Below are 23,592 nucleotides of genomic sequence, written 5' to 3' on the forward strand. Positions count from 1 at the left end.
CTCTATTAAAAGGAGACATATTATGCTCATTTTCAGGTTTCTACTTGTATTTTTGGTTTCTACTTGAACATGTTTACATGTTTTAATGTTCAAAAACATTTTATTCTTCTCAAACTTTCTGTCTGAATATACCTGTCTCAAACACTTCTCTTAGCGCCCGTCTCTTTAAGCGCCCCCTCTCGAAAATCCAAGTCTGCTCTGATTGGGTTACGAGAAAACTATGCAAATGTAGTTCTCAAGCCGTGAGTTGAGATACTCACATGGGGGGGCGGTATACTGTAATAAGCCTGTATGTGACAAAGGAAGGAGAGCCAAAACTAAATGGCTTGTTGACTCCCATGTTTTCTGATTTAACCCCACAAAAAACTGACTGGGTTGTCTTATTTCACAGTGTGTGGGTTAGTAGGCACTCCAGATACCCAAATGTATGTGCACAAGTACTGAAAAGGTGAGTTTTTCATGATCTGTCCCCTTTAAAGTGAATGTCATCCCATTAATGCCAGTTTACTGGTCTTCATTGGTTCCTCAGCTCAGGCTTTGAGACTACAAGTTTTTACCAGAAAGCCTGCGTTACCAGAAAGCCTGCGTATACAAAAAATAATCTTTAAAAAACATTGTAATTGTAATTAATGACTCTGGTTAGGGATAAACACACATATAAGTAAAACTAAGGGTTATGACTTTCTGTTTAAATGAAAGCAGTCTTTATCAAACGGTTATTTGTCTGTATTTGTGTGAAAATATATATATACCTCCAATCAGAGAATCACAAATGTTCGAGCCATCCTTGCAATTGCAGGGCTTGCAGCTGCCTCCATGCACCATTGGATTGCCGTAGTAACCAATTGCACATCTTAAAGAGAGGAAAAACTAAGAGGGGGAAGCTGCTTTTTGAGCTTTCATATTTTCAGTGTCAGACCTACATGCTAATATCATGTCTGTGCCTTGCATTGAGCAGTGGACAATAGGGATTAGGATGCAACATTGTAATGCTCTGATAATACAGTAAGATGTAAATGATGCTTGTGTTGGTTTTGTGTCACTTCTTGAGCAGCAGACACACCTCTCACATGTGGCTCCACGGTAACCACGTTTACACAAGCATTCAACCCCTCTTGAGGCGATGTCCAGACAGGCCAACGCAAAACTGCACAGAGACACAATAATATCTTCATATTGCTGCAGGGCAAAAATCAGCTGAGCTTGGTTGAGCTAGTGTAATAAAAAGAGACTGACTTGTTCCATGTAAAGGGACATGGACAGGCACGGCAGGTCCTGTTGGCTGCGTTTCCATAGTAACCCTCTTTACAGTATTCACAGCGGCCCCCAGAGGTGTTGAACTGACAGTTCTGGAAGTCGGTTAGTTCAAACACAACATGAACAACCTTTAAGTGTGTTGTAAATCAACAAGTGTGTGTGTGTGCGTGTGTGTTCTTGTTTTACTATATTCATGGGGTCCAAAAACCGGGAGTCCAGTATACTCGACAGCTTTGTGGGGCCAAAATGCTGGACCCCACAACTTTAAAGGGCTAAGACTTGGTTGTAGGATTAGGGATATAATTAGGTTATGGTTAGGGTGAGGGTAAGGGTTAAGGTTAGGCATTCAGTTGTGATGGTTAAGGTTAGGGTAAGGGGCTAGGGAATGCATTATGTCAATGACAGGTCCCCACAAAGATAGTGCCACGCACTATGGGTGTGTGTGTGCACTTCTGTACAGACACAGAGAGCTGAACAGTCGACTGTGGGGTTGGAGTGTTTGTTTAACAAGCAAACACTCCAACCCCACTGACCTGCTTTGGAAAAACCTATTATCATATTAAGTAATCAGGCTGCAAAGTGATTAACTGAGCATGGACATGAATTTAATCGTATTAATTACATACAGTGTCAGATGCATTTGTCACTAAAAAAGACTGGTCAGAGTTGTAAATCAGGGTGTGACATGGAGACAGAAAGAAACATATGTGGTCATATACACACTGAAGAGTGTGTGTTAGAAATGGACCTATGCAAAGGCCTTATGTACCCTGATGAAGGTTTAGGTATCAAAGATTAAGTTAAGAATGCCATGCAAAGATGTTTTATTTATTCCTGAGGCAATATTAAATGCATATCTAATTATAGCTTTATACAATCACATGAGAATAAAAAAATACTTTTTGAAAGGCGTCAGAACAATTCCAGGTGGAGCATTAAATGATACCTTGACATTGTTTTGCAGCACACTCTGCAACGTAATCTCCTTTTTTGACAAAAAGTAGAACACAAATATATAAGGCGTTCCATTACCTGAGTGATAGCGCCTGCTGTCTGGTTATTGAAGGAAGGATCACAGAACTTTTTCGTGCTGTGTGTCTTCTCATGGATCTGACTGTGTCCGTCATGCCTAAACTCTGAGCTTTTCTCAGTAGAGTTACAAACCGGAGCAAAGCAAAGCAGAAACAACAACACTACGCTGCAAATCAAAGATATATTCCACTGCATTATAAGCTATTCAGAAAGCCACGTGAACAGTGAAAAGGCCTCTCCGTCTCTCCCAGAAAGTTCCTCCTTCTCTCCCCAGGTAAACCCTGCAGCAGGTGGACCTTGGAGCTTTTCATGTGAGACACATGAAGAAAATCGGGACGGTAAGAAACAGTATATGTGGATGAGTGTAAGCTAGTGCTTAACTAGGCTCAAGGTTCAGTGAGGTGTGGTTGAACTTCAGATATTAGGAACTGTAGGAAGCCGTGGCTCGTGTATGTGAACTGTTTGATTAAACTATGCAACGTGCAGATCAAGTGACAAATACACTTATGAAATGGTTATCACTTTATTTACCAGTCAGTTCAGAAGTCAAAACATTTCAGTTCATCCAGTAGGTATAAAATATTGTTTATAATGGTAGAAAAAAAAAAGCAGAAACATTTATTTGCATTGAAAATACAAAGCACCATATTATTTGTTCTGTCTCAAACATATTCAAGTTGAGCATATACACCCCCCGCCCCCACCCACACCCCACCCAACCACCACCTTGTCATCCCTCCTCTACTAAATATGTCATTTTGTACTAAGTATAATAAGTGTTACTGTAATAAAAATACCAAAGTTTTGCAGTCTGGAGATATAACAAGAAAGTCAAAAATAAACTGCGGCAAGCATTGCTCAGTGAGTCATTCAGTATTCAGTGAGAGGTTTGTTTAAAATTCACAAAATGTATGTTGGGGTTGCATAATGGTAATTAATCATTTAGTTATTATTCATTTCACAAGTCCCAAGTCAGTGAACTGTACATTATACAGCAAGTTTGCTAACATTTGCTAAAATTAGCCACCATTAGCTTAAAGATTGTAGTAGCAAAATCCCAATAGTGTGTTATTACTTCCAAATTCACATTTTAATTTGAAAGTGGAACGATGTGTTTTTACTTCTGTCCATAGTTTCACTTTAAATTATTTAAATTGCAGGGTTTTTTTTATATATATATTTGGTGAGTTAGACTAATCAATAAAACTTTAGGAAGGCTAACAGTATTTCTGGCCACAGGTTGGTGTGTGCACTACATCCCTGAGAGAAGCAAAGTGTTCACTGTCAAAGGTTCATATGAGCTCAAAACGTGTATCCAGTGTCAGAAAAGTTCAGAAAATATGGATGACAGTTGTGTTTTAGAGATGATATGGGCTGTTAAAGCAATGGCTGATGTTGTTTTCCGATACCCACTGACAGCAGTGAAGTTCAGCATTAACACATGACTGAAGCATCTTATCAGAATCATAAAATAGGGTACAAAGCATAGCTCGCGATGCCACAAGCGTTTCTGCCATCTCGGACCATTCGCATGTAGCCGCCTTCACCCCAACTGCTTCCCCAACTGAAACGAAAAAACAACAATTCATAATTAAACAAAATACAAGAAAGACTTGTACATGTGATATATAATAGAAAATGTAGTGTTCGACAAAATCAACCCATGTTATTCTATATGTGGAGAGCTTTTCTGACCTGTTTTTGATGATCCAGTAGTCTTGGCCTCCTTCAGAACCGTAGCCGACCAGCAGCACCGCATGACTCAGATTGTTAGAGTTACAGGCTGGCTCATCGTATATTCCTGCAAAAAGACATTTCAACCTGGATTAATTTATTGTTTGGCCACCTGGGGGCAGCGGAAACAAGCCGTAAAGACAACAGTGACATATTATCAACTTTAAAGGTAATATGACCAACTTGTTAGCATATATTTGCTTATTTACACATCAGACAGCAGACACAGAGCAACATTAGCATTCTTGTGGAGTCATTTTTATGTCCACCTGATGAATATAAGACTAATATTCACTCTCCTTTTAGCTTTGTTTTGGTCTCCACCAACTCCTAATTATCTGGCTTTTAGCTGCTAAATGCTCTATTATGTTCACCAGCAAGCTGCTAACTTTGTCTGTCTGCTGTTTGGTGCTGGGCAAGTAGCGTACAGTGGGTTTATCAGAACCAAAAAGAGTAAATGAGCTGAAAGACGTAGCGTCTTTCATTTACCCTTTTTGGCTCTATTGGGTTGTGTCACTATGAGCAACATCTTTCACATAGACGTAGTAATTTGATTCCAGATAATTTAAAATATATATTTTAATCAGACTGTTACTCTCACCAAAAAAATAACCATATAGGTTTTTTGTGCAACCAGCTTATTCCAGCCCATATTTCCATTTGCTGTTAGGCGGTGACATCTAGTGGCCGTAGTAATTATGACAGGAGCAAAGGAGGAAGTCAGGTGAGGTAATATAAAGAGCACCAAATGCCGCGTAAGGATGGATAATGGCGGGTGGATGGGTCAAACAAACTTTCACCTAGGAGACTGCTGTTTGTGTCCCATTTGACAAAAGTCAACACTGACTTTTGGTGTCAAACTAACATAACTAAACTAAGTTAACTAACATAACTACGTTAATACATAACCATGTCATAGACTTACATCCATAACAATACTCATTTGAACTCAAACCATGATCTTTTCCTAAACCTAACCAAGTAGTTCCTTTTCACAACTTTACCCACTTGTTTAAAACTGTGACTGTTTCACAATGTTGAATAGAACTGTCATATATGTTGTTTTGGGAGTCATTGGCAAACGATCTGTCGTCTAGGTAAGAGGATGTCCTGATTTGAATCACGACACGAACGATTTTACAATTAACCTGAGCTGTAGAACAGGAAGCTGGAATGATCTGCATCAAGAGCTACTGTGATTGGACCGATAGTTGCCACGGCATCAGCCAGAGCCTGCTCATCTCCTTTGGGCAGGAACCTGTAGTCTTTGATATGGGCAACTGCAAGTCTGCTGTCGTAGTAACAGGGCTGGGTGTCCTGTTGAGAGAAACGGAGAGCTTAAAGTTAACGGCAAACTGGACACGGAATGATCAACCATTTTGAATGTTCTGATGGAGGCTGAACCAGCAATGCAAGGCTACATTGACATTGCTACGTTTTGGTTTAAAAACAAATATCCTTTGCTACATCTGCACCTCGGGTTCACGCTGCTCTGGCGTTTCTGAGCCCCTAATCCAGAGAAATTTGAAAACACTTCTGACCCTGTTTTGGTTGTGTTCCAGTCTCAACGGCCGCAAACGAAGACCTTTGGCAACACCAACACCGACACCAATGTTTCGTCGCCTGATTGGGTCACGATGTACGCACATGCCCAGTATACGAGAATGTTCACGAGATATGCAGTTTGGGCGTGTTAGTTTAAACACAGATTAGTTCTTCTATTGAAGCTAAAAACACTTTTTGGAGTTCGCTTTTGGCTCAAAACTCCGCTTACAAACCAAAATTTAGCAATGTAAATGTAGCCTAAGCCTCACCACTGAGGTGTATGGGTAGGTGTTTGTCGACTGCAGCCCGTTGTTGACCACGTAGTCATAGGCGTTGCCCATCCAGGCACCACTGCAGCCATAGGTACCATACGATCTGGAGCAGTCCACCAGGTTTTGTTCACTCAACGATACAAGCTGACCTGTCCTCTTGTATATTTGTCCCTCGATAGCTCCCGTAGTGCTGAAGGCCCAGCACGAGCCACAGTAACCCTACAAAGAACATTTGAAAACACACAGGAGATTTGAAGGCGATCATGATTCAGTCTGGATAAACCCCGCTGAAGATGAATTTAGAAGAGTCTTACCTGGTCTTTCACCTCAGTGACATAACCCATGTTCCTGTAGTCCACAATCGCAGCATCTAACTTTTTAGCATTGATACGCAGCTTTCGGCCCGAGACGGTCTTCCCTCGCTTCACAAACTGGGAGTCTATCGCAGCACCTTGCAAAACCTTGTACTCATTTCTCGTCTACATATGGAGAACATAAAGAAGTTTCCCATATGTTATTGATGTTGGCATATTGGTTAATCAAAACAACTTACCATATTTATTTAAGCCAATAAAAAAAGAATACACTTAACAGCTAGCCTGGCTCTGTCCAAAAGTAACAAAATCCATCTACCAGCACCTTTAAAGATCACTAATTATATTTTCTCCATTTAATCCGTAAAACAAATTTTAAAATGGCATTTTATGGTTTTACGGGGGTTATCTGCTGGACTTTTTCTTGGTTGGACGCAGTAACTTCCTAGAGTCTTATTGTATGCTAAGCTAAATATTTTCAATACAAACATGAGAGTGGTTTCAATCGTCTCATTCAACTCTTGGCAAGAAAAAAAAGCTGGTTGTACTACACTGTTTTTATTTTGACTTGTATTAAAAATACATTAAACAGTGGGCGGGTTAGCTCAGTTGGTAGAGCGGGCGCACATATGTAGAGGTTTATTCCTCGACGCAGAAGATCCAGGGTTCGAGTCTGACCTCTGACGGTTTCCTGCATGTCTTCCCCTTTCATATCTCAGCTTCCCTATCCGTTAAAGGTGGAAAAGCCCAAACAATATTTTATTTTAAATAAAAAAAATAAATAAAACATCTCAGCTCAATCACAGATTTAGATTATTTCCCTTTTTTACTGTTTGCAATCATCAATAATTCAGTCTGGATTTTCAAATGTAGTCTATAAACTAATGATAAGTTTGTTAATGCAATGAAATCTTTATATTTACTTCAAATACTTTGATTTGAGGTTGTAGCCAGTGGAGCTTTTAGCATAGAGAGAAAAACACTACTCCTTACCAGGTCTCCATATTTATTCATGGCCATAGTGAACGGTCTCATCCCCATGAAAAACCCTTGATTATTGTTCTCGATCATGTGCTTGTTCTCCTCCCAGATGGCCCTCCTTTGCATGTCGTCCTGCATGATGACACAAAACACATCACAGGAAGACTCAAGTGAATCGGAGCACGTGGACTTACACTTGTATTTGAAATGTGGAGTTGGTCTCACCATTTCTTCGTAAGCTACGCCGTAGCTGCTCTTCCAGACCTCCCACTCCGTCTGGACCACTTCATCTGAGTCCGAGGCCACTCGCCGCGGGCCGCACAGCAGCACAGAGAGCAGCGCCGCTCGCAGCAGGAAGTAGGCCGGCTGCACTACAAGGACAAGAGCACCACGGTGGAGTCACACCTTCTGTCGAGCTCAGCACATCAGAGCAGAAACTAATTGCAAGTTGTGCAATCCTAATAGATGTGTAGTGTTTTGTAAAGTTATTCTACAGTTGGTGGCTAAATCTTCAGACCCCAAACTGTCTGCGTCACTTCTATACATAGATAAAGAGATATGTATTGTCCCAGGAGGGAGATTTGTTTCATGCACATGGCAATATGCACTGACAAATACATCAACAGATAACATAAAGACAGGTACATAGACACACAGAAACTACGATATGAGGAAAATAGCCGATATACGATACGTTGTTGAATATCGCGGATATACACTGTCAGAAATAATGTGTACCTTAAGGGGTCCAACAGCTCGTCACTGGGGCAGTACCCTCAAAGGTACACCAATTGTACCCCTTTACAAGGGTTCATACTTGTTTTCTTACAGTTTGTACCTTTGGGAGCAAATGTCTACCCCTGGAGTCAATAATGGACCTAAATGTTCTAGGACTATGAATTTCAGAACTTCATAATTTCCTTGACAGCCCTGAGGCACTAGCCATTCCCTCCCCCAATATAATTTTAATATAACACTGACATCTTTCTTATTGTACCCCTATATGTTCGAAAAATGGTACAGACATGGACCCTTTCTCACATTTGTACCCTTTCAACCTATAAAAAGTACAAATGTGTACCTTATGGATCAACTATGACCCTTTGGGGGTACATCACCAGCAGTTGTACCTCAGAGAACATAAATGGACCTCAACCGTACCTTTATTTCTGACAGTGTAGAGGGTGATGCTACATTTTTAATATCTTCCTCTACAAAGTCCAAAAAGTGCCATTTTAGCTAATCAACAGCAAAAAATGCACTTTTATAATTAAATGTGCTTATTCCATGGTAAAGACATGAGACAGCAATAAAAATCCAGGATATGTGTTCTAAAAGTGAAAAATGTTACATTGATTTCTAAAGTGGGGTTGATACGCGCTCTCTCTCATGGAATTCTACATCTCAAGGTTACATTGCTAACATGACCCCGCATGTTCTTCACAGAAAATGTCATTTTTATGACTGAACTCTCACTAAAATGCAATTTGATGTAAAAAGATGCAATATGTCTGACACATAATTTATCAGTGGATCACAGCCCAAACTGTACATGTTACTGCATGAACAAAGCAGCCTGTAAGCTTAAATACTTTAGTTTAATTTGGCAGAGGTGATTCTCTCCACAACAAGGGGCTTTTTACTGAACAAACAAAAAGCCATGTATGTCTCTTGACAATTAATAAAACCAAGCAATTTGCATTTTAAAATGCAAGATGTCTTTAAAATAAAAGGTGGACTTTCAGATGTTATTTTTTTCTAACACTGTAGTCCATATGAAATAAAAAGCCCTGGCCAGCTTACCTTCATGGATGTGAGTCTGTTTTGTTGCCATGGTCTGAGAGCTACTCCGCTACACAGCAACAGACTCACTGTCAACCTTCCTTATAAAGCTTAGCAATAAGTAGCCTACAGGTTTTCACTATATACTTTAATGGATCCCTTAATCAACACTTATGCCAGCACCTGAGAAGGATATTAGTCAACAAAAATAAGATGCTTTGCCTGCTCCAATACCTCTATTATCGTTTAGAGAGAGCTAAAGCTGCAATATTGTAAATCCTTCAATGACCTGTTTATAAGTGAGCATAACACCTGACAGCTAACTTTCCAAAAAACAGGAAGTACATCGATGATTTATTTAAATAAAAAATGAAAACTGAATTGCATCTTTGGAGTTGTGAGATGATTAATGGGGCAGAAAAAACAATGTTCTGCTACACATAATTTGTAATTAAAAAAAATTCTCAAATCTTCGCATTGTTGTGTAATAATGTATAATTAGACATATATGGGCCTGGAACAGTTAAACAAATTGAAACTGTCTGTGCAGCTTAGAGGCATAAATCACTATTTGGAGGAACAGATGCTAACAACTCACTGTTAAATAATAATAATTATACATTTTATTTAAAGGCGCCTTTCTCAGCACTCAAGGACACCGCACAGGGATACATAAGAAAAATTAAAAACAGCAAAAAAATAAAGAATACAGCAACAATGACAACAACAGAAAGAGGCAGAGCAATTGACATCAAGTGGAATAGGCAGTTTTAAACAGATGTGTTTTGAGTTGCAATTTGAAATGGGGGAATTAATTAATATTTCTAAGTTGGGGTGGTAATGAGTTCCAGGGACGGGGAGCAGAGCGGCTGAATGCTCTGCTTCCCATGGTGGTGAGACGGGCGGAGGGGACAGACAGGTGTATGGAGGAAGAGGATCTGAGGGAGCGGGAGGGAGTGGGACGCTGTTGTTAAAGATTAAATGAATGAAATGTGACAAGGGGCCCCAAACTAGATACTGTAAGGGACGGGAGCCAAAACAAGTTAAGGACCACTTGTTTATTAATCAGTTTTGTAATTTATGAGTTTATCACACGTTTATTTACAGTAATGTAAACATAATAAGAAATTAATTTGAAACTACAGCTGCCAAATAAATGTAGTGGAGTAAAATGACTAATTTGCCTTTGAAATGTAGTGGAATAGAACAATTAGATAAACTCAAGTACAAGTATATCATAATCTATATATCAAGCATGAAGCATTGAGTAGGCTAAACCAAATGTGTGTGTGTGTACACACACACACATATACCTTATCTGCCTTTTTAAGAAATAAAAGGCCTATATACATATATATATATATATATATATATATATATATATATATATATATATATATATATATATATATATATATATATATATATATAATTTTTTTTTTCTCGTGTTTATTGTGATTGTTGTGCTTTTTAATACTCCGGGGGTAGCCTACCAACGTAATTTCGACAGTGGTGCAATGAGAAATAGCCTAAAGCTTCTGTGTGTGTGTGTGTGTGTGTGTGTGTGTGTGTGTGTGTGTGTGTGTGTGTGTGTGTGTGTGTGTGTGTGTGTGTGTGTGTGTGTGTCTATATATGTGTGCTCAGCAGCGCCACCCGGCGGCCGGCTCCGTGCCTCGGTGCAGCAGTGACTGCAGCGCTCAGCTGACTGTCGGGCTGTGTGTTATTATGTCCGCGAACCGGCGCCGTCTACACCCAGACACAGTGCAGCAAAAACAGGCGAGTGGCGCTCCGCACCGTCTCTACTCTAATGAGCGCGCAGGAAGAACCATGAGTCACCAATAAAGGTCTGCAGGATGTCTTTTAAGGTAAACCAGCCTTTTCCGTGATCCATCATTCTCTGCACGCATCCCAGAGGGCCTCAATGAGAAACCAGATCACACCTGCTTCCTCTTAAAGTGTAGCCTACACTTTGATTCATTTTCAGGAATTATCTAACGACGTGGTGTATTTAACTAAAGCACCGCGAGGAAGCCGGTGTGAGCTGTAATTAAATAGGCTGTTTATTACAAACTTCACAGCAATCCTAGGCTATAGGACATCATGGCCTGTGGTCCTACTTCAATTTGACACATTAACCTGTGTAGTGTGCTGCTCTAGCGTATGTTTGATGCAAAATACTTCATTCAAATCCCTGAATTATACTAGGGCTGCACATGAGGAAAATATGCGCTATGCGATAACTTGAATATCGCGATAACGATATTACTCGATATTAAAGTGTAGGCTACTCAGTTCTGCAGCTTTCAGTGTTTTGCTAAAATACAATAACTTGTGTGTTGAATTTAAAACAAATGTAAGGAAATTATTTCCAATGTTTTTTTATTGAACAAATTGAACAGTGAATTTAATATAAATGATGATTTGATTTGTATCGCCATTTTCATTTATAGCGTATTGAGTATTGCGATTTTCTTTTCCTTCTTTAACAAAAACCAAAGTTGAATAACACCCTTCTAGAGATAATATATCATGAGACATTCCTGAAAAATATCAGTCAGTCAGTCTGTATGTATTTTCTGCATTTTCTGCTTTCGGTCAGCAACTACATAACGGATATGATGTATCACCGTACTGTATAAACAGAAAATATTTAGGTGAATCATTGGTACAAAAATAGATAACAAATATCGATACTGGGGGGAAAGAATCGATTTTAAAAATCGTCAAAAAATAAATCACGATACATACATGAATCGATTTTATTTCCCACCTCTAAAAAAACGATATATTGTGCAGCCCTAATGTCTACTCAGAAAGAGGCGGGAACAGTGTTTGTTTGACTCTGAATTAGAATTTTTTTTGTGCTTTTTACAGCGTTTTTGGTTATTTTTTTATGCTTTTGACACTTTTTAAAACGTTTTCGTCACTTTCTTTTTTACATTTTATTTTTAAATTCATGGTCAATGAAACCTAATTTGTATGACATTATACCTAATATTTGTATATATATCTCAAATTATGAATTATTTTGACTAATAGTTCAGATCACAGGATGTTGAGTGAATCACAGACTGGTTTATGTCAAAGTTTAGTCACAATACTGTTTTAAAACCATTTAAACATGTTTATAAAATAGAATAATAGAAACACCCCGAATTCAATAAAAGTAATCATTGATTTTACGTGCAAAGATCATTGTATGGGTTCCATACAACTTACATCCATGCAACCATGTTATTTTTGGGCATTTTGGTTCAAAGAAACCCATATTTCTGATTTAAAAAAACGTTGAAAATGGGTCAAATTTGACCCGAGGACAACACAAGGGTTAAACCTTGACTCCTGCATAGGACACTGTGCTGTTTTTACTGGCTGTACTCTACTGTCAGTGTGTACAATACTATTATTATAATACTGTAATGGTGGTTTAAGGTCAGTGGTTGTTGTGTGTATTTACCCTCCAGAAGGAAACACCCCTGGCTAATGCTGTGTTTTGGGCAGCGAGGAAGGGGAACTTGGCTCTACTTCAGCTGCTGCTCAACAGCGGGCGCGTGGACTCGGACTGCAGAGACAGTGTACGGCCGCTGCATGTCCTGGCTGCTCAGCTGCACGCTTTTCCCATAACCCACCTGTGGTAGGGACACAGAGAGCTTCAAGCCTTTCCTCTGTGGTTGCATGATGTGTGTGTACCACCCATTTTATGTCCCCCCCCACCCCCATCATAATAAACGGTGAGGGCTTCCTGTGTTAAGTTGGAAAGGATTTTTGCAGTTTCATCACCACATTATCAGCATGTCATTTACAATAAAAAAATAAACACCTATGGTTGCTAATTTATTGTTGCCATGTTTCTTTTCAGTATGGAACGACAGCGCTGATGGTGGCGTCCTACAGCGGCCATTTTGAATGTGTCAAAGAACTTATCATGCAAGGAGCGGACATCAACTACCAGAGAGAGGTATGATCGGGAGAATAACTGGCTAGCCCAAAGAAACAGTGTACCATAAGTCACTGAGAGGTTACCAGGTAACCTGCCAGCGGAGACTCCAGGAAGTCACTGCGCCCGGCCAAGAAATAGTCGGGTACGTAAGCCCCACAAAACACTAAACGCAGTTGTTGTACGGTTTAAACAAACAAGTTTCCTGTCTTTGTGCTAAGATAAGATAACTGTTTTCTGGTTGTAGCTACACATTTAGATATAGATTTAGATATCTTTAAATGTAGCTTCTGTAATGTCAGTTTTATGTTTGAAAATGAGTTTGGCTGTAGGAAGCACATCAGTATAGTCTTGTTGGATTTAAGAATAAGCAGGGGCAGGGCTAGAAGAGGGGCATGGGGTGGCACCGGCCCCCCCTTACTAATTATTGGTTTTGATGATGTTGATACCTGAAACAACTTACAGACTGCCTATGAAGACTCCTGGACTCCTGATGTTTTTCTGTTCTATTTTACACTTATAATACATATAAACATGTTTTTTTTTCCAAGTGAAAACAGCAGTATCTCTTTTTTAAATTGTCCTTTTCAGACAGGTTCTACGGCCCTGTTCTTCGCCTCCCAGCAGGGACACAATGACGTTGTGAAACTCCTCTTTGAATTCGGTGCCTCCACTGAATTCCAAACTAAGGTATGCAGCAGGGACAATGCATTTTCATCACAGTCTTTATATAATACTGGGTGTGATGGCGACTGCTGTCATGCTATCATCTCAGGGAATCCGAGTATAGAGATCAGTAAACAAAGATGAGGCACAGGCTGCTTTTTTACACCTCTGGAGACTTAAAGTGCTCATACTATGCTCATTTTCAGGTTCATAATTGTATTTAGAGGTTATATCAGAATAGGTTTACATGGTTTAATTTTCAAAAAACACCATATTTGTGTTGTACTGCACATTGCTGCACCTCCTCTTTTCACCCTGTGTGTTGAGCTCTCTGTTTTAGCTACAGAGTGAGACATCTCACTTCTGTTCCATCTTTGTTGGGAGTCAGTCAGAAGCAGTAGCTAGGTAAGGACTACTAGCCAGTCAGAAGCAGAGTACGAGGGCGTGTCCTGACAGTAGCTAGGTAAGGACTACTAGCCAGTCAGAAGCAGAGTACGAGGGCGTGTCCTGACAGTAGCTAGGTAAGGACTACTAGCCAGTCAGAAGCAGAGTATGAGGGCGTGCCACGCTAGCAGCTAGGCGAGCATTATAACGTGTGTTCCAAAGTGACCACGTTTGTCTCTGAAGTAAAGGCTGGACTACAATAGAGCTGTTTGGAGCAGTTTGTGAACAGTGTTTTCTGTTGGAGATGGTAAGTCCCTTTGGGGGGGACTTTGGGCTTTGGAAAATATGATCCACCGGGAGCATGGTGTATTTTATTTTGAAAATGAACCGGATGTTTTATTTTGTTTCTGTGCTCGACTTCCTGTCCCGCACTATCTGCCCTGTGCTGAATTGCTGCGGAGCTCTGCGTATCTGCTCCGGAGGGATGTGGATCACCGGAGCTGGGCCGGAGTCGGAACGCAGCCGTTCTGCAGTCAGTGGAAGTACACACACTGACTTTAATGGAAACCTAATGACTCCGCCGCCGTTCCGGAGCGGATCCCCAGCCGTTCCGCAGTTGGTGGAAATTGGAGGACGTACAAAGAAAGCGGAAGGTGACGGACATCCGGCAGAAAATAAGGGACATCCGGTGGAATTTCTGACAGCACGTGAACAATCCCGCAAATGAAACACCGTCGATATAGACTACTGCTAAATAGTTTTTCTTGTGTGTTTGTCACAGGATGGCGGCACAGCTCTCACAGTCGCCTGTCAGTACGGACACTCCAAGGTGGTGAGCACCCTGTTGAAGCATGGAGCCAATGTTCACGACCAGCTGAATGTGAGCCACAGCTTCAGCCTCTTTATTAGACCTGCCTCCCTCTCACTGTCAGTGCGTCTGTCTGTCTGTCTGTCTGTCTGTCTGTCTGTCCGTCCGTCCATCCGTCCGTCCTCTGTCTGTCTGTCTGTCCGTCCGTCGGTCTGTCTTTCTGTCCGTCTGTCTGTCTGTCTGTCTGTCTGTCTGTCTGTCCGTCTGACCATCTGTCCGTCTGTCCGTCTGTCTGTCTGTCCATCTGTCTGTCTGTCAGGAACATAATGGTTCAGTTGCACACAATGTCCCAGCTGCTGGAATCCAGCCTCTCAGGTTTCTGCAGACTGCTGAGTCATACACGACTGACATTTGGCAGGATTAGTGTCTGTCCTTAGGCAAGGAAAAACAACCTCACTGCACATACATATATTTATCAAATAGTAGTATTAAAGTATTATGTTAGTAATACACCTTTTGATTAGTTGGAAGCTTTTCTGCCAGTTGTTTCTATAGGTCTAAGTACAGCAGCAAGGTGTTACCCTGTGTGTGAGAGGATTCTCCTTCTATGTTTCAGGACGGTGCCACTCCTCTGTTTCTCGCTGCCCAGGAGGGCCATGTGAACGTGATTCGTCAGCTGTTGTCATGTGGTGCCAAGGTTAACCAAGCGAGGGAGGTATTGTCCTCGCCTCTTTAGCTTTTTCTTTTTCTTTTTTTTTACAGATTTAAAGGTCATAGTCAGTGGTGGAAGAAGTATTCAAATACTGCTGGTCATAGTCACACATACAGTCGCCTCTTTAGCTCACTGCTCCTCTCATCCCTTGAGGATATCCTGCAGCGATTAATATTCCTCTTCCGTTTCACCTCCTCCCTCTTATGTCCTTTTGTCCCCCCCAATGTGTTCTCCAGGACGGCACTGCCGCCCTGTGGATGGCAGCCCAGATGGGTCACAGTGAGGTGGTGAGGGTGCTACTCTTACGTGGTGCAGATCGGGATGCTGACAGACACGTATGTAGTTCTTTTAGAGTTAATAGTTTGTTCTAGGGCTGTGCAATTAACCACATTTTTTATCGTGATTACGATTTCAGCTTCTGACGATTACAAAAAACAGAGACATCGAGAAAAGCGATTATTTTGCACATCACGTTTTGCAAGTAAACTCTTATTTTGTCTTGTGTTTTAAATGAGAAAACAAAGTTCAAACAGGAAAATTATGAAGGGAAATGTCACAGTTCAATTTCACTGTTTTTTTAAATTCAATGAATGCAGCAGCTTTCCAAAAGTCAATGAGTAATCGTGTTAAATAATTGTTTTCAATATTGACGAAAAGTAATCATGATTAAGATTTTTTTTCTATAATCGAGCAGCCCTAGTTTGAACATCTACAGTTTCATCGTGACAACAGAGCAAACTTTGTCTGCTGATGAGGACCATGTAGTCAAAAGAGGACCATGCAATATAGTTGAAAGCAAGGTGGAGGGGGGGTGTGGCCTTGACCAACTGCCACTTTGCTCGTTTGAAAGCCATGATGTCTCTCTCTCTCTCATGGGTGGTCCAAATTCTCTGGGCGGGCAAGGCAGAGAAAGGGGAGGTAACCTTGCTCTTTATGACCTCATAAGGAGAAGATTCCTGATTGGTCCATCTGAGCTTTCATTTTCTCAAAGGCAGAGCAGGATACCCAGGGCTCGGTTTACACCTATCACCATTTCTAGCCACTGGGGGACCATAGGCAGGCTGGGGGAACTCATATTAATGTTAAAAAACCTCATAAAGTGACATTTTTATGCCATGGGACCTTTAAGTGGAGATTGTTAGATAATTATATGCTTTCTCTGTTGTTTTTCAAGGATGGATCAACAGCGTTATTCAAAGCTGCTTTTAAGGGACACAACAGCGTCATCGAGGAACTTCTCAAGTTTTCTCCTTCAGTTGGCCTTCTCAAGGTAGAGGATGCTGCTATTGACTTTGAACATTTTGGGAAATATGTTTACTATGGCGTTATATTACTGTCATTAGTCAAGAGCGCATTATTTCAATTTGAGAGCATTTCTCACTGGTATTACGTTCAGATTTCTTGCTCTCACACTCAAATAGTCACTGCTCGTGCTTAGATTTGCTCTGCTTGTGCTCAAACTTTCTGCTTAGACTCAGATATGTTGTTGTTTGGACAGATTTCCTGCTCTCAGCTTTGAACCTTCTCCTCGCACTCAGGCTGACTCTGCTCGCTTGCAAATTTTCTGCTCTCGGATCTCTCCTGCGCGCTTGGATTTTTTTGTGTTATAACCCTGCCAAAGGTCAACAACCAATAGAATGCCAGCTGTAGTGTTGACCAATGAAATGATCCCTGCCCCGTTGAGGGTGCGTTCACTTTACGTTAGAACGTCTGTTGAGGGCGGCTGCACTGTAACCGATAACTGTAACCAAGTTTATATACCCCCGCGCCGTTCATTGCTTTATTATAAGTATATGTCAACAATGTGCACAGAATGGTCGACGCACTTTCACCTGCACCCATCAGGAAACGGGAGAAAGCTTTGAAGTGGGACATATGAAGTTATGTCCACAACTACGAGGGTGAGTAACATAACTTAAGCACCTAGCTAGCATAGCTAGCTAACATATGGCGCTAGCATATAGCCTAGCTTGATGTCCATAACCAAATAGATATTCTTTATTGTATAACTAGATTGAACGACATATGACGGACTGTATGTGTATATGTGATGACCCCACTTTGTATTTTTTTCTCGTTTGGTAAACCATGTTCCTGGGATTTGGCTGATTTCATGTTAGAGCCAATAGTAAAACCTAAACTGTAATATAACTGAAAGAACACAAGAAACTGGATTGTTTGTGTCAGTTTTTGCATCACTGTTGTGTTATTCATCAGAATTTAGTCTTCATTCCTTCATATAGCATTAGTCTGAAAATGATGAATTCATATCAGTCTGGTCTGTGTACTTTTTCGTTCATTCGATTTTCATTTCATAAACAGGTATTAAAAAACAACTGCAGCCGGGACATTCTAACTCTTAACGTGAAAAAGCTTAATGTGGTTTAATGTACCTAAGCAATGATCAATGTTTACCAAATTTCTCTCTCATATTGCTCCTCATAACCACTGAAAACTGTCAAAAAAATCTAAACCAAAGTCCAATTATTATGGACGTTATGTGACTTATAACTGACTGTTTAGTTACATTAAACCACGTTAAGCTTTTTCACGTTAAGCGTTAGAATGTCCCAGCTGCAGTTGAGGGAAACTGTAGCCTATAACTTCCTAAGCGACTGATCATCCGTTTTTTGCCACCCTTTACATAATAAATATGGCTATGAAATAGAACATGAAATACATAAATGAAGCAATACATATATATAGGCATTAGCTAGTCATTATAGTTCAATAGCCTAAATACATATGTTTTACTTATATTTATTTCCGGGGACTTTTATTTATTCCGTCTATTTATATGCACGTTATATTTTATATTTTATTAAGTTTTGTTATCTCACAGACTCTGACTAACTGCAGCAGCAAGCCTGCCTGGCATCAGTGCATCATAGCATATCACTGTAAAGAAAAGAAAATATGAATAAATCACAAGTGCGGCAGATTCCCAGCTCAGCTAGAGCGGGTAACGCCAGCGAACCGCAGGGACCGAGGTCACAGGGCTGGTGGCTAGCTGCTAGCTAGCTGCAGCAGCAGCTAATATTAGAATATTAGACCCAGCTCCGGAGGTCTGATCCCCATGATCTGATCCTGAACCGCCGGTGACTCTCTGCCAGATCAGCAAGTTTAACGGCAGCAACAGAAAGTTTGCTGGGATTGTTAATGGTGGCGTAACGGTACCGTTACAGCTGTGAACTGAAATTCTGTTTCCTCAGTCAGCTGGTTCAACTCTCTTTGGGCGAAGTTGTCTGCGGCGGGAAGAGACAGAGTCAGAGGGAGGCAGGGAGAGAGGGTAATAAATACATATGACATTATGAAATAAAATCCCCCCCAAGCATTATCAAGAGTATAGGTTTCCAACGTAATTTTAGCCTGGGCTGAAAGCAACACTGGTAGGCTAGGCTGGCGCTGTTGCCTTGGAAATGACAACATCCGGTCTCTGAATATTTAAATTTCTCCCATCCCCTTTTGACCATGAAAAGGAAAAAATGCCTTGTATTTCAATTTCAAATTTTGTATTTTAAAACGAAAATCAAATAACCATTTGTTTTTTGTTTTATAATACCTGTTTATGAAATGAAAATCAAATGAACGAAAAAGTACACGGACCCAGTCTGTTAAGTACAATTTCACCACTATAATAAAACAGATCTAGAAATTATATGCTTTATTTGCAACTTAAATATGTTATTTTTTTAATTAATACAAAGCAAACTGAGCAGAAAAGAACAAGTGTTTTGTTTGTTTGTTTCTCTTCTTCTAGGTGTGACTGGAGAACCCCTGTTGTAATATAATAATAAAATCATGTTACATACACTTATCATTTATGTTTCTTGCTTAAATTCACAGGGTGCACAACCAGGCCTGGGAGAGAAAATTACTGATGTCCACAAAACCAAATCAGATAAGGTAAGGTATGTATGTGTGTGTGTGTATATATATATATATATATATATATATATATATATATATATATATATATATAGTAATGATGTTAAAGAAAGCTATGTACACCTAATATCTTATGTGTTGATGTCTATGAATTTGTCTTTGATAGGAGCATACTATACAAAGACAACAGTGGAGAGTTGCTGGATCTTTCTGTCCTCAAAGTGCCAGAGATCTACAAGGACTTCACCCCTCTTTCTGCACCATCACCTGCATAATCAAAGTGATAAAAGAGAGAACTATTGTTTTCTCTGTTGACATGAATAGGTGCCTGTAATGTCTGCCAATATATTCAATCAATTCAATAAATGTTGATAAGTATCACTGATATTTCATAAATCATTGTAGTTTTTCAGAGCAGTAAGATACAGATTATTAAAACCATATTCATATTTGCAACAAATTAAAACCCTGATCAAGGCAAATTTGTTTTTTTCATTTTCCATAACATTTATAAAAAAAACAACAGTACAATTAAATTGACCAGAGCTGACACTTGGTAAATAGCTTTAATTTACCTTGTCAAAAGAATGAGTAATTCATAACAAATTGCACAATATTTGACACAAAACCTTAAAAGTGTATTGTTCATACTACGGTGAAAGCAGAACAATTTGCCTATAGGATTTACTGTAGCAGGAACATTGATATTGGCAAACAGATGACCCAGGTTAAGGTGAGTTTGTGAGCAGGGTTATGAATAAAGATAAGATAAGCCTAGTGTTCACAAGAGGGATGATTCAGGTATTGCAACACAAATTAAGAATAATTCAATTAAATAGGAGGTATATACAACTAGTAGAAGATAAATGAACTATACAAGAGCAATTAAGGTTAAGTTATGAGGTAGTGGTAAGCTAAAGTGATGTATAATCAATAGCATGGAGTCAAGTCAACAGTGTACACCAGAATAATATATACTGTGGTTAAGTAATGATACTTACTGTTGTCTGTATTAGAGTCAAGTCAACAGTGTACACCAGAATAATATATACTGTGGTTAAGTAATGATACATACTGTTGTTTGTACTAATATAACAAAACAAAAAATATACTAATATAATATAGTGTGTGATGCAGTATGGAGAACAACCAAGTCCCATATGAACCCAAGAGACTTTTAGTGCAGCTGTTGATTCACTACAAACAAAACTTGCAGATGGTTGTAGTCTGTAGTCAGCCGTACAGTAGGTAGATCTGGAGCAGATGGTTGTAGTCTGTAGTCAGCCATACAGTAGGTAGATCTGGAGCAGATGGTTGTAGTCTGTAGTCAGCCATACAGTAGGTAGATCTGGACCAGATGGTTGTAGTCTGTAGTCAGCCATACAGTAGGTAGATCTGGACCAGATGGTTGTAGTCTGTAGTCAGCCATACAGTAGGTAGATCTGGAGTAGCAGGCTGAATTCTAGCTATCATGGGTTGGTGATATGACACACACAGATCAACAGGGGTCGAGCCCATCAGCCCCACCTGGATGAAAAGAACGTAAAACAAAATACTTGTTTTTTCAGTTCAGTTTGCTTTGTATTAATTAAACAAATAACTGCTATTTAAGGAGCAAATAAGAAAGCATATCATTTCTAGATTTGTTTTTATTATAGTGGTGAAATTGTACTTAATGTTACAACTTTTTAAACAGACTGATATGAATTCATCATTTTCAGACTAATGTTATATGAAGGAATGAAGACTAAATTCTGATGAACAACACAACAGTGATGCAAAAACTGACACAAACAATCCAGTTTCTTGTGTTCTTTCAGTTATATTACAGTTTAGGTTTTACTATTGGCTCTAACATGAAATCAGCCAAATCCCAGGAACATGGTTAACCAAACGAGGAAAAAATACAAAGTGAGGTCATCACATATACACATACAGTCCGTCATATGTCGTTCAATCTAGCTATACAATAAAGAAAATCTATTTGTTTATGGACATCAAGCTAGGCTATATGCTAGTGCCATATGTTAGCTAGCTAGCTAGGTGCTTAAGTTATGTTACTCACCCTCGTAGTTGTGGACATAACTTCATATGTCCCACTTCAAAGCTTTCTCCCGTTTTCTGATGGGTGCAGGTGAAAGTGCGTCGACCATTCTGTGCACATTGTTGACATATACTTATAATAAAGCAATGAACGGCGCGGGGGTATATAAACTTGGTTACAGTTATCGGTTACAGTGCAGCCGCCCTCAACAGACGTTCTAACGTAAAGTGAACGCACCCTCAACGGGGCAGGGATCATTTCATTGGTCAACACTACAGCTGGCATTCTATTGGTTGTTGACTTTTGGCAGGGTTATAACACAAAAAAATCCAAGCGCGCAGGAGAGATCCGAGAGCAGAAAATTTGCAAGCGAGCAGAGTCAGCCTGAGTGCGAGGAGAAGGTTCAAAGCTGAGAGCAGGAAATCTGTCCAAACAACAACATATCTGAGTCTAAGCAGAAAGTTTGAGCACAAGCAGAGCAAATCTAAGCACGAGCAGTGACTATTTGAGTGTGAGAGCAAGAAATCTGAACGTAATATCAGTGAGAAATGCTCTCAAATTGAAATAATGCGCTCTTGACTAATGACAGTAATATAACGCCATAGTTTACTCGCTTTCTTGCTGAGAGTTAAATGAGAAGCTCGATACCATCTCATTTCTGTACGGTAAATATGTAGCTACAGCGAGGAGACGGTTAGCATGGCATACCATAAAGACTCCAGGAAGATAGTCTGGCACATAAACCCCCGTAAAACCTGAATGTAGAAGAAGACATACTTTATTAACCCGCAAGGGGAAAATTAAATTTTTCACTCCATTGTTAGTTACACACAGGCCTGAAATACACACACATGCTCAGGACCTATACATGCACAAATGGAGAGATACCAGGGTGAGGGGGCTGCCCAAGGCGCTCGAGCAGTTGGTGGTTCAGCGCCTTGCTCAAGGGCACATTGACAGTGCCCCGGAGGTGAACTGGCACCTCTCTAGCTACCAGTCCACGCTCCGTCCATACGGGGACTTGAACTGAGACCCTCTGGTTCCCAAGCCAAGTCCCTACGGACTGAGCTACTGCCAGGGGTCTTTACACTTTTGTATTACCGCTCTCACGTCTGTCCATTCAAAATGAAGATACAACCAGCAGACAGTTAGCTTAGCTTAGCATAAAGAATGGAAACAGGGGGAAACAGCTAGCCTGACTCTGTTCAGGAGGTCACTGCTCCCGGCCAAGAAATAGTCTGGCACATAACTCCCTGCAAAAACCTCAACTTCACTTATGTTTTTTGTTTTGTTTTTACATATTAAACCAACAAGATATAAAAAAGGGTCTAAGCATATTTCCCAGAATGTCAAACTATTCATTTAATACTAACCCTGCAGCACTGGATGAAGAGCAGGTTTATATTTGTTAAAAACTGGAGAATGCAACGCCTCTTCATAATCATTATGAATACATACTGTATGTGTATTTTTTGTCTCCAGAACGGCTCTACTGCCCTACATGCTGCTGTTATGGGTGGAAATATCCGAACTGTTCTGCTGCTGCTTAGAGCCAACGCAGACCCTACACTACCCAACAAGGTAAGGCACTTAGGCTTTAAAGATTAGATGATAAACGGACAGAACATGAGCAGATCATTTCAGCTGGTAGACTTTTTCTTGTGTGTGTTTTGCAGAATAATGAACTCCCTGCAGATCTTACAAAGAGCGATCGCATCCTAAAGGTGTTACATCCATCCAAATCCATCTTAAGTGGAGACAGCTGATGACCACCCAGACTCCTACCTTCATGCCTGGCTGTACCACACTGATGAAGTGTACTGAGAGGAACATAACACAGTGACAAATCTACTCAACTACCACATATACTGTACATGGTGCTTGCTTTTGATTGCGACTGGAATTAAGTCATATGTTGAATAAACCTGGACTAAATACAGAGCAACTCAATGCGCAACCAAAATGCATTTGTCTGCCATGTGCATCATCTCCTTTACTCTGTTGGTATACAGCATGTGCATTTATTTTTGTTCACCCCAGGTGTTGTAAGATTTCTAGATATTTTGCACACTTTTTATTTGCCTTTTTACTAGACGTAATAAAGTGTAAATTTGTTATTCAATCCATAAGTGTGAGGATTAAGTAATTTTAGTTAGAAAAGTCATAGACATCCTGATTATAATTTTAAAAATAAAAAATAGATATTACATGTAACAATATGATTTAGTGTTAATGC

General features: G+C 40.0%; 2 protein-coding genes and 1 long non-coding RNA gene across 4 annotated transcripts; 2 read left to right on the forward strand and 1 right to left on the reverse strand.

Annotated features, from left to right (window-relative positions):
- Positions 1-2,982: 2,982 nt before the first annotated feature.
- cts12 (cathepsin 12) lies at positions 2,983-8,978 on the reverse strand. The gene is made up of 8 exons (XM_028587114.1): positions 8,939-8,978; positions 7,361-7,506; positions 7,148-7,267; positions 6,155-6,319; positions 5,838-6,059; positions 5,172-5,340; positions 3,985-4,090; positions 2,983-3,853 (listed from the first exon to the last, which is right to left on the reverse strand). The coding sequence occupies exons 1-8, from the start codon at positions 8,967-8,969 to the stop codon at positions 3,754-3,756; spliced, it is 1,059 nt and encodes a 352-aa protein (XP_028442915.1). The 5' UTR covers positions 8,970-8,978; the 3' UTR covers positions 2,983-3,753.
- A 1,641-nt stretch (positions 8,979-10,619) lies between these two features.
- On the forward strand, positions 10,620-23,438 carry ankrd29 (ankyrin repeat domain 29). 2 transcript variants are annotated; one of them, XM_028588076.1, is made up of 10 exons: positions 10,620-10,782; positions 12,382-12,492; positions 12,777-12,875; positions 13,446-13,544; positions 14,686-14,784; positions 15,329-15,427; positions 15,661-15,759; positions 16,599-16,694; positions 22,839-22,937; positions 23,033-23,438. In XM_028588076.1, exons 1-10 carry the CDS (start codon positions 10,771-10,773, stop codon positions 23,120-23,122), a joined length of 903 nt encoding a protein of 300 aa, XP_028443877.1. In that variant the 5' UTR covers positions 10,620-10,770; the 3' UTR covers positions 23,123-23,438. The 2 variants fall into 2 exon arrangements, with proteins under 2 accessions (XP_028443877.1, XP_028443878.1); XM_028588077.1 differs by lacking the exons at positions 10,620-10,782; positions 12,382-12,492 and adding an exon at positions 12,568-12,648.
- Positions 17,287-19,515, forward strand: LOC114561916 (uncharacterized). The gene is made up of 3 exons (XR_003693407.1): positions 17,287-17,325; positions 19,271-19,330; positions 19,479-19,515. It is a non-coding gene; the product is annotated as an uncharacterized LOC114561916 (long non-coding RNA).
- Positions 23,439-23,592: the final 154 nt, after the last annotated feature.

Source organism: Perca flavescens, chromosome 9 (assembly GCF_004354835.1).
Source record: "Perca flavescens isolate YP-PL-M2 chromosome 9, PFLA_1.0, whole genome shotgun sequence".
Lineage (NCBI taxonomy): Eukaryota > Metazoa > Chordata > Actinopteri > Perciformes > Percidae > Perca > Perca flavescens.